Source organism: Strigops habroptila, chromosome 9 (assembly GCF_004027225.2).
Source record: "Strigops habroptila isolate Jane chromosome 9, bStrHab1.2.pri, whole genome shotgun sequence".
Classification (NCBI taxonomy): domain Eukaryota; kingdom Metazoa; phylum Chordata; class Aves; order Psittaciformes; family Psittacidae; genus Strigops; species Strigops habroptila.
In genome coordinates this window covers 8,993,174-9,005,177 of record NC_044285.2, presented here as the reverse complement: position 1 = coordinate 9,005,177, position 12,004 = coordinate 8,993,174, and the positions used below count along the sequence as shown (strand labels likewise).

Below are 12,004 nucleotides of genomic sequence, written 5' to 3'. Positions count from 1 at the left end.
ACACCAATTCACACACCTCAGCGCCATCAGCAGAGCAGGGCTGTTGATGAATGTTCTTCTGGAACTTCTTTTAAAAGCTGAGATCTCCCATTCCCTCTGGACGGCCTTTGCACAAGACAGATAAAAGGGGAACTTCCTGTCCATGACCACACAGCATAGGAAGAGATTTCAAAGACAAAGATCAATGCTTAATCTTCTGATTTTTGACATGAATCTTACAGTTCAGGGTTATTTCCTACTTGACCATTCCCAACAGCGTATCTTACTTATTTACAGAAAGACAGGGATTAACAACACCTCATGACATCTTTATTTTAATGAAATTTAAAAAGGCAGTTATTAGTTATACATACACACAACTGATTCTGTACTTGTTAGTCATAAATATAGAACATTCAGAAGTACAAAATACACTTTATCCACAGCACAATTTCACATCAATATGAAGAGTTTAAACAGATACGTAACCAAGTGCCTAACAATGACAGAAGCCCATTTTTGGAGTTGTTTTATTTTTCTTTTTTTTTTTTTCTATTCTCTTTTTTATTTTTAAAGACCATTAATCTACACAAAGTAATCAGTGCCCACAGTCATCAGTGCCATGAAATGCACTCCAGTTTAGAGTAGGAAAAGACTGACCTTTTAAAGACTATTAGATGCCATCACCTTTTCTTTGCTCCCTTAATAGAAACAAACCCAAGCCCACATTCCCCTCTTCTCACAGCTAACAACTGTGAAAAATGGGACTCTGGCAAAAAAATCACCCAAAGCCAAACTTGAGCACTGCCAGGAAAATATTTGAACTAGGAATTAGTCCACTCGATACCTTGCAAACAAAGAGCAACAGCAGTATGACACTGATAAGGCATTAATGACAAAATGGCTGTATTATTCTCGAAAAAAGAGTACACCTATGTATAAAAATATATGTCATAGCAATTGGGTAAATCCAACACTATTTAACACTGTGCCCAAAGTAATTAAGAGTTAAAAAGGCAGTACTGCAAGAAGTATTTACAGTTTCATACTGTACTTCAAAACAACAACAAAAAAGGCAACAAAGCTACAAATGGAACTATCTGGTTAAAGCATCACCATAGGTACTGCCAGTAGCACTTGTAACAGGTAATGTGATGGAGTCCCTCTTGTTAAACAGGATTGCTTGTCTGAATAAACTAATGTAAGTATTTTAGTATCTAAAAACCTCTCAGTCTACATGCCCGCGCATTGAAATAACTCATCCAGACCATTTCTATTTGCAGTTTCTTGCTCTATCAGCTTAAAACCCAAAAGATTCAGTGTCAAGAAACACCATGTTTGCAACACAGCTCAATCAGAAATCACAGCTTTATTTCCATCTTAAAAAACGCAAAAGAAACAAGAAGTCCACCACCTGTGTAAGTCTGGAAACCGGCAGCCACAGCGCCAGCAAAGCTACACGAACGGCACGTGATAAGAACGTTAGCATTCCAAATGCACTTTATAACTTCAGCTATAGGATAACTAAGTTGCTTTACTAACCAAACACGTGATAAAAAGATACAGCACAGCCAACGCTACACAGCTTTTTTGGCCACAAGACCTGGGATGAGGCTGTTTCAGAGGAGCAAGCCACTGACACGACGGCAGCACACGGTGAGGGCAGCGCGGGCTGCCCAGCAGCAGTAGCAAACGCTGAACTTGCTCATTCGCTCGGTCAGAAGCACGAAGTTGCCAAACTCCTGAAGCTCATTAAGTGCTCCCTTCTCGCTGGCTCGGGAATGGCACCACAACACCTCCCATTCAGGCATGGGAAAGCGCTGCGGAGATGGGATGGCTGGGAATGGGAAGGGAGGCAAGGAAGGTGGAAACGCTAAGAAGAAAGCACTGGCTCGGGTGGCAGATGATACTGGCTCAGAGGGAAAACCCAAACCTGGCACTATCCAGACTGCACCTTAATGGAGTAGCCATCCCCTTTCCCAACCAGAAAGGCAGGAGTGGTCTACAAGGCGAGCAGCAGTCCATGCTCTGATGCCTCAGGCGTATTGGCTTTAAAAAACTAATACTGTAGTTAAAAAAACACCAACAGAAAAAGAGATGTGCTTGAAACTCTAACAGTGCACTTCTAACTGCACAACCAACTTCTGCACATGAGAAGCCTTCTACAGTAGTATAAAAATCATGACACACTGAGGAAGATATAGCATCACTGATGCTAGGAGAAAGAAAATTACTTTAAAAACCTTATTTTTAGATTGAATGCAGGAGCAAAAGTATATTATAAATATACTTAAAGCAGTTTGTTGGGTAGAATAAAAGAGGAGCAGCACTTTTTTCAATTTTCCACTTTATGGAGAAATATTTTTAAACATTTTAGAAGAACTGGGCTTTACATCATGTCAAGCATCTTCTGTGCACAGACACAAACTGCTCACCTACTGCTGTCCCTGGCGATCAGCCCCTTTCAAAAGCATGCCCCACTGTACAGACGCTGACCACCTCGCCCAGCATCTAGGCACCCTTTACAGACATCAATGAATTTCATTCTGGGATAGCAGAGCTTTGACCATCTCATTCAATGAGCAGTCATTCATTGTGAGTGGAAAAGAAGGCTCCAAGAGAATAAACATCCATGGATTTAAAAGAATAGTGCATGGCTTGCTCACCTAAGAAGGTATTTTCCCAGTCTCTGGGAGAGGAAGAGATATGAGGGGTTTTGTTTGTTCTCAGTGTGATTCTGGTGAGGCAAATACAGACCAGGAGAGCTGAGGCCTCTCCAGTACTGCATCTACAGACATAAAAAAAAATTCCTAAAGAAGAGTCCCTAGCCCCACTTACACATAGGGTAAGAGATCGGTCCCAGATTTAGCAAGAGAAACAGTAGGAAGGACTTTTCCTGGATACTGAAAACTACATGCTGTTCTCAGAGAAGGTTGGGAAAGCAAAGCCAGATGGGAACATAATGATATGGCTATTAAAGCCATGCCCCTGGGTCATGTTTGCTGCAGCCCAGCCACCTGCATTGCTTGCCAGCATGAAACCTGTGTGAACAGAGCAGGCTGTGGGCAGGGGCCTGCCTGCTTTTCAAGACATTATCCTGACAGGATGGACTGCAGTGATATGCACGGTGCCTCTTCTTGGAGGCACTCCAGAGTTCAAGAGGAGCTATGAGACAGCAAATCTTAGTGCTGTGAGGTCTAAGAATTGCTGTAGACATTGAGGCCTTCTAAATGGGGGCTATGCCCTGGGGTTGATGTTCCAAGGTTTGTGATGGCCCCTGAACGTGCAAAGGCTGAGGGCAGCTGCCCCCTTCCTCCCGTGCAAAGGCTGGCTACCACTGTCCAACCTCAAAGGTTATGAACAACATGCATGCGGGAACTCCGGGCTCCTTCGTGAGCAATTCCTTCTCCTCCCATCCCAGAAGAAATGAACTGGATAAAAATGCTGACCTTAGAACCCAACCTCTGTAACTCACCATGCGTATGAAATACTGAGTAAAAAACTTTCTACCTCATTTCTGATGAACACATATGGTAGGTGACTCACCCACGGGGATTAACTTACCCCTGCAGAAAAGCATATAGCATTCAGAACAGCCAAGAGTCCTCAACATACTTGGTAAGCTGAAAATCTCATATTTAACAGAATAGGGTTAACAAGGTTAAACAGAAGGGATTGCTTGGGAATCCAAGCAAAAATTCAAGTTATCACTGTGTACGCAGTGGACAATAGTCCAATCGATATCTATTACCAACTCACTCTAAAAAAATTACACACTACAAAACCATCTCACCGCTTGCAGCAAATGATTTCCTAGTAATAGGCCACCAGCTTGCACTGTTAAAATGTGAGGTTTCACAGTATAAAAAAGTACTCCACGGGAAGGAAATGCACCTAATATAGAAAATGCAATCTTGACGTGTTTACAGTCATTTTTTACGAGGCAATATTTTTGGGAAAGCAAGAAGAATAGAAATTAAAGCAGCCAGTGAGAAATGTATAGAGTTACAGGCCTCGATTCAGTGCAAAACCAGACTAATAGCTTATGTAAGTAAATGTTTGTTCTGAATAGAGAACCATCTGAATTAAAAGTAAGAACACCTATGTGAAGTGATGGAGACTCCCACGATACCTAAATCCTCCACGTGTATCAGCAACCTTTTCAGTACACTCCAGAATGGACCCTTTGTAAAGGCAAAAGAAACCAGTACAGGAAATCACTTCATACAGCACAAGATATACATAAAGTACCAAAATGTACACACATTCAAGTTTAAGTTAGAAAAGGCAGAGCTGAATCTTCCAGCGAGACAGGCCTACGTTATGTTGCTTAATCTCACATTCAAAGTGACCTAAAAACTACAAGAATAAAAGAAAACAGAATATTGTGTCTGCTTCCACAAACTTAAGCTTAAAGCAAGGCATCGGAATTGAGCGGTAGGCACTGTAACACGACATTACCTTACCTTTTCTCTGTTAGTCTTTGTTACTTCATTATCTATTTAAAAATTACCATTCAAAGGAAATATTAGGTATCATTCACATTCAAATATTTAAGACTCAGAGATTTATTTTTTTTTTCTTAAATCAAGCAAAAGTTTTTCATCTCTGAGGTAGATGACAATAAAATAATAATTAAAAAAAAAGGAGCTGTCAATGAACACTAACAAGTGCTGGAGCTCCTCTGTTGGCACTGACACACCCTAAGGAGGAGAGAGCAAGCCCTACACCACTATCCAAAACATGAGAAATGCGTCTTCTGGTTTAGTAGCTTCTACAGAAATGCAACACAGAAAAAGCAGAGCCAAAATTACACTTGAAATGGCCTTGGAGAAGAACTTCCATTCCTGCTTTGCAAGCTACTCTGAAAATGGTGGAAACATGCCCAGGTCAGCAAAATCTTCAATGTTGTAATTGCCAGTACCCTGCGTCGGATCCCCCGGCATTGGCAGCATGTCCTGCACGATAAGGAAAAATCAAAGTGAAGTGTCACTTCCTAACACGTTATCCAGACACAAACTGTTTCCTGTTCATCTTTTCAATGTAAAACCAGAAAACACCAAGTTTAGATAAACAAGGTGAAAACCAGACCTGTGCAGGGACCTAGGCTAAGGTCTGTGTGCTACTTCTGTTTTGCTGAAGTGTTTCTGAATGGGAGCAGGGCAGAAGTTTTGGCTTGCTCCTCTGAATAAGGCACATTTGAGCTGCCCCATACTCTTCCCAGGCTGACACAGCTCCCTTCGGAATGGGTAACTACATATGGAGAGCAACAAACTCTCTGGTTTTGCTACATGGGAGGTATTCAACATCTCACACACTCCTGCACAGAAAGAGGCTCTTGCTGTATAAGCTTGGGTTTGGGGAGGGTCTCACGTCCTCACCAGCAAGTCAGTGAATGTATTACTGCTCTTAGTCCTGAGGAACACTAAAGACTGGACATCCACCCCGGCTAACAAGATGCCCAAGCAGCCTTCATGCATGTACAAAGGCAAAGGAAATACCAGGAACGTCTCAGGAGAAACGGGATTTCATGGTAATTGCTCCCACGTGTCTTGAGCCAAGTGAGGTCCCTGCAGGAGGTTTCAAAAAATACTCAACCTTTCCTCTCAGCCAGAGACTGAAGCCACAGGGAAAAGATATCCCTTGCTGAGAAAACCAGAGTTTATGCTTGCTTTTCCTGTCAGTCCTTACTAATATCTTACTGCAAAGCCAAGTTTTGCCAGGGATGGCTCATTATCCTTACAATAAAACAAAACCTAAAAAGCAAATAAGAAAGATCACAGGATTGGTTCTGTGAAGGAATAACTACTGAGAGCTGCTGTGTGCTGATAAGTTACCCCCAAATAAGACAGATTAGAATCCATCTGAGGTCTCTGCAGCATCCCTGTCGATGGTGGTGAAAGAGGCTGTGAACACAGCTGGCAGGTTCTCAGCCTTCATTTTCTGACCAAAACTTGCACTTATTTTATGTTTTTCCACATTCCTCCCCAGCCAAGGGGAAGTTGTAGCTGCCCTCACCTATTTACACTTCCATCTCTAAAGGCATTTCTGCTGCTGGGGCCTCTGTAGCAAGGTCACCTCAGGTACAGACCCAGCAGGGTAGCCCCCCTCTTGAGTCTGCCTCTCTCTTTATGTCCAGCTAACCCAGGACTGGCTTCAGGCACAAATAGGCCAAGCAACTTGGAGGCATTTAAACTGGGCTCATCTAGGTTTCTCATCACATCCAGCTATCGTCCCAATTCCCTCCAAATGCACCTCTAAAAGCTCTGCAAGTGAGCCCAGTTCTCCCTTGTCCTTCCTTCCCACTAATTTCATAAGATGTTTGCTGGGACACAGCAAGATGCTGCTTGAAGCCCTGTGTCTCTGTGGGCCAACAGCTTCACGGAATTACCCTGAATGTGCTTTTTGGTTTAAGCATGTGTAAAGCCATTAAACTTTGCTAACAGAGAGGGATGCCACAGATTACTCTTGCCTGGGCCATGGGGTAAGAGCATGCAGACAGGTAGTTATTCCAGATGTAGTGATGTTATTTGTTCCTCTGTGAAGCAATGGTTTGTTCACACAGGAATATTTTCAGGCTAACGTCTCTCTGGCAGCATTCCTGTGAGCGACTAAGCACGAGCCTGGTCTTGCAGGTGGATTTACTTTCTAAAAGATAATGAGGTGCCCCACTTCAAACCTTGCTTGGGGCTTGAACTGTCTTTTCTGCATTTATCTGCATTGTTTTGTTGCAAACTGCCTTCTTGATCTAGTTTAAAAACAAGTTATACAAGGACAGAGGTCTTATCAGTTAACTTATAAAGTCCTACTCCATCTGTAGTGAAGGCCCCAAGTTATACTTAATATTAAAAAATCAGCTAGTCAAAGAGGATTTTTTACCAGCTATCTGATATCTGAGTGGCTTTAACATTAAAAAAATATTGGCCACTATCTTCTATGCAGTATCATACTCCTTTCCTGCTTGAACCATCAAAGAAAATTACACTGATGTCTAGTTGGACTTGTCTGGGATTTTAAAGGCCAGCACCAGGATAAGACAGACATTCTACCTGGGACTATTTCATGGCTTCCCTGCAAAACACATAAACCCTAAGTATAGGGTGCAAAGAAAAGGGAAAACAGCATTTTAAATCAGCAAAGATCCAACAAAACCATCTCAGCTGTAGCTAATGCCAGCTAATAGCAGTGCAAACCTATGGCAGCACACAGTGAGACGTACTTGCTGCAAGCCCTGCTAGCGGCCTGATCTTTGAGGGCCACAGTTCTTCAACTCAGCAGTGAGCTGCTGTCAGAGGGACTTTGGGCACAGTGAACTCTGCTCACCTGGAACACCTCGGTCTGGCTGGGTTGCGGGTGCGAATGCTGGTCGCTGCTTTGCTGGTTGTGATGCTGGCTCTGCCACTGGGACCAGACTTCGGAAGGTCTCCCCTGGAACTGGCCACTGCTCTGGCCACCTTCGGCTGGATGGAGGGAGAAAGAGCAGAAGTCAGAGAGCAGCTCCTTCAGAACTCCTGCCTGCTTTTGAGGCTTCATCCATCAATGCCTGTGTTTGCACATTGGTTTAGAAAACAGACCCCGAGTGACACCCAGCCGCTGCGGGGTGGAAGCCTTGAATCAGTTTCAGCCAACCTGAGAGCAAATCTCATTGCTGCAGCTGCCCAGACATAGCAAGTGCATTGCTCACAGCAAAACACACAGTGACACCGTAAACCATGCACTGGAAGACAATTTTCAAGCATCCCCCCTGCTTATTTGCCATTTCACTTAAATACCAAACTGCATCACCTGAATGCTCTTTTTAAAAGACTAATTCTTGCAGAGCAGTGAGTGCACAGTTACCTACTCAGCTCAGAAACATGTAAGCAGATCTAAGATTTTTGTAAGCTGATGTAAAACCAGTAAGATCAACAGACAACAGGCTTGCTGTGTTAAATGCAGACACTGTTATATTAAATGCAGAGTGCTGTTTGCTGCACTACCTTGTCCTCCAATATTACCGCTGCAAAATGATTTCTTTAACTTCCAGCTTATAGCAAATTATTATCCTGTTCATATGGTGATGGTTTCTTAAAAGTCTGAGGCCATTTAAATGTCACAGAGTAACATGAACAGCAATGTATTATGGTAAATACACTTAAAATGATGACTTCAGGGAGATTAATTTCCTCTACATAGTCTACTAGAAAAAAACTCCAGGATGCCAGACACATTGCTTTGGTCACTTATTACACATAACTGTTTTCATGAATACAATCATAGGTCACACTTAAACTGGACTCATTTTGCCCTCCATTTCTACAGACTAGCCCCAAATATATAAAATTTCTGGATTATTTTCTTTCAATTATTTACAATATCTCCTCCTAAGAATTAGCATTTTACAAAGATTCCTACCAGGCTTATGCTTTTTCTCTGAACATTTTTCTTCTCGTTTTTTAACTACACCCACTATTTTTGCCTATTTTCCCCTCACTGCAGAGAACTAAGCTGGGTAGATCTGGTTCTCCCCAGTTATCCATGTCCTCTACCAAGGGTGCCAAATTTCCTGTGCCAAACTTCCATACGCATCCTATGTCAGCTCTCTGATTACTGGACTCGATCATGCCAAATCAATCACTACTTATAGTCATGGCTTCAGAAAATACAGAAACACGTGCTTAATCCAATACTTGTGGGTACCAGCAAAACCATGCAAAACAAATAAAGCAAACATGTTACAGGAAAGCAACCAGGCTGTAGTGATGTATTTCTATCACATCTGAAGGGGATAATTACAGTTCTTCCCTCACTGACGTTACTGCAACCAATAATTCAGGTGACTCAGAAACCCTGCAGCCATTTTATGGGACAAAATAAAACCCATCTAAGTCACCCTTTAAAAGAAAGCTGCAAGTTATTTTTTTCTCAGAACAATACATTGAAATTAACTCAGTGAGGCAAATGATGCTGCTTTTCAGCAAAACAGTCACTGCCAGCTGGAGGTTCAAGACGTTCGTCTCTGTAAAGGCTGAGTTATTAATAGTATCCAAACTGATGTAGGTCAGGAAATGTTTCTCATTAGGTGAAAGAGTTCTTGCCAAGTAGCTTAGGCTTGAAATACAAGGCTGTCTCATAAACAAATGCACAAAGCCTGGTGGAAATGGAAATGGAGGCATGAATAACACTCTGTGGGAAGAGCTCTGTCTTGATGCACCTTTTCTAAGCAGCGCAGGTCTGCACTCACTGCAGCTGATCTGCACCAGGTCTGTACCCATTTTATTCTCAAGGAATGAGAGAAAAATGACATACATTAGCACGCTGCTACCTGTGCTGTTTGGAATGGCATGTTATTATCCACCAGCTACATTTTTCATGTGTGTTTACCACTGATGGATTCATATTTTTTACTCTTGAATATTATTCTGCTGGTGGAGTGCAGAAAACTCACCAAAGGGTCAACCATTGTGTCATAGTCTGAAAGCCACTAAATTAGCATGTAATAGGAAAAGAAAACCATTCCAAAACATAGCACCTACACTGATAAGGTGCTATGCAGGGGGGGATACAAAACAACCCCTGTCTCCAGCCAAACTCCAACAAGCCATCTCTGGGCAGGAGAACACTGCCATGCAGTCAGGGAAGTTGAAAAATGAAGGGAATGTCACTATTTGCTATTTAAATGTTCTCCTGAGAAGTAGAAAGAAATTGAACCTGCTGACCACAATTTGACAGGACGGGTACTCCTGATGTAAGCAACTTCTGAATCTTTTATGTCCCTCCTACCACAAAATGCCAATTCCAAGTGTGTTGGATGGAGGACATGCAGCAAGAAGGGAACAGGTTATCTCTGTCCACTGTGCTCAACAGCAGAACGCAAAACCCTTTCGCCACCTGGGCTTCCAAAAGCCACCAAGCCACCAAAAGAACAGGTTGGAGGATTGTTAATGAAGTTAATGCTGAGGAGTTTCATTTTTACGTGCATTTCTGTGTTAGGTCATTTAAAACTTACCAAACGCTGCACTTCGGTTTGCTAAGCTCGAGTAGGCATTCCCACTCGGAGAAGAGGTGGCTGGGCTGGAAAGGGGGCTGTATGATGACGGATCAGCTGGGTAGGTGTGACTTGTTCCAATCCCAAAGGGAGATGACTGAGCCTTGCCAGACTGAGATGGAATTTGCTGAGAAATAAATGGTAAAAGAAGGAATGAGTTGCATTGTTGAGGAACAGTACAGCAGACTCACTTTTTAACACTGTAAAGCAAAGACTACAGAAACTCTGCAGATGCAAATAGCCACGATATTTCTGTCCCAGCCATATTTCGTTTCTGTCAAAGCCAACTTATTGCTGCAGAAGGAACACAACAGACTATCAACCAAAAAACATAGAGCTCTCCTGCTGATTAACTCACATGTACTCATTATCAGAGCTATTTGGAAAACCACTATTTTCTTCACCTCTATGATAAGGATTAACCTCAAACTGAACAGGTATAAAGAATTCACCCTTATTTGCCAGGGGTTTTGATTTTGCAGTGCCACAGTAAAATCATGGTTATCTGAATGTCTTACAGACAGTTCTCAGATGACCAGTCTCTAGTGCTTGGCGTAAATGGTCAAAGATGTTTCAAAGCTAGTAAGCTGCTTTCTCTCCCTCCCTAAGTACAGGCAGCAATTATTTTGCCTTGTAAAAGGCTTGGGAGTGAGTGTGAATCACCAGCCCTGGGAGCAGAGAAGGAAGAGACTCACTCTGCTTTAACTGGGCAGCTGGGTTAATTTAAAGGTATTAAAAATCAACTTGCTATCACTTTAATCTACATAATGGGTTTGTCGTGGGTTTGTCATAGGATCTCCAAGAATGTTACACAAATGATTAAACACGGCAGGCTGCTTTGAAACATGTACAACATGTACACTGAGACTAAGGGAGGTGAAGTGTCTCATCCAAAGTCATGTGCTACAGCAACATTTAATGCTACAGACAGAAACTGCTTATAAACCATTTTCTGCATTCTGAACAAATCCAGAAGCTCCAAGAAAAACTCACTGCCTAACCAATTCCACCAGTAGAAATTAAAGGTGATTACATCCCTGGATACTTCTAATGATGTGCACTGTTACTGGCAATCAATGCACTCAAGCAAAGCTATTATCCCCTGGAAGACAGGGAGCAAAATGAAGCCCCTGTAATCCAAGGGGAAACAGTCAGTGACTAGCTACACCACTTAGACACACACAAGCCCATGGAGCTGGATGGGATCCACCCAGGTACAGAGGTACAGGTACAGAGGGAGCTGGTGGAAGTGCTCATCAGGCTAAGTAGCTCCTGCTCTGAATTCATGCCTGGATTTATGTGTGCCCCTTTCTGTTAACTCTACTGACTGTGGGTAGTGTTGCTGGGTGCAAGGTCTTGATCCAAGAAAAATTTATCACAGCCTTCATACTAAAGCAAAACAGCTGTCCCTGTCCTCTTTTGCTTCATTCAGTGCACATGTAAGTGCAGGACCGAGACCTGCCACTGGGATTTATGTCAGCATAGTGACTGCCACTATTACGAACACTGTTACAAACTCAATGTAATTACACACAGGACAGTTGTCTTTAATTATTATAACTTGCCAACTAACAGAAGTGGGGGAATCTATTTCTCTCCAACAATAAATGATAATGACAAAGTACATTAAATCATGTTATAAGTGGGGGTTACTATTTCTTTTTGTAAAAAGCACAGAGATTGGAAATATTTAATGACCATGAAAATCATAGAATCATAGAATCATAGAATCGTAAGGGTTGGAAAGGACCTTAAGATCATCTAGTTCCAACCCCCCTGCCATGGGCAGGGACACCTTGCCCTAAACCATGTGGCTCAAGGCTCTGTCCAACCTGGCCTTGAACACCGCCAGGGATGGAGCATCCACAACCTCCCTGGGCAACCCATTCCAGTGCTTCACCACCCTCACTGTAAAGAACTTCTTCCTTATATCTAATCTAAACTTCCTCTGTTTAAGTTTGAACCCATTACCCCTTGTCCTACCACTACAGTCCCTAA

At 42.6% G+C, this 12,004-nt stretch overlaps 1 protein-coding gene across 8 annotated transcripts in view; it reads right to left on the bottom strand.

The window, feature by feature from the left end:
• Positions 1–287: 287 nt before the first annotated feature.
• Positions 288–12,004, bottom strand: part of ARNT2 (aryl hydrocarbon receptor nuclear translocator 2) — a 103,865-nt gene continuing 92,148 nt past the window's right edge. For all 8 annotated transcript variants that reach the window (XM_030497661.1, XM_030497664.1, XM_030497663.1 and 5 more), the window contains 3 exons: positions 9,968–10,133; positions 7,303–7,439; positions 288–4,937 (listed from right to left, as the gene is read on the bottom strand). In XM_030497661.1, coding sequence (XP_030353521.1) covers positions 4,839–4,937; positions 7,303–7,439; positions 9,968–10,133 — 402 coding nt within the window. In that variant the 3' untranslated portion in view covers positions 288–4,838. The remainder of the gene's footprint in view (positions 4,938–7,302; positions 7,440–9,967; positions 10,134–12,004) is intronic.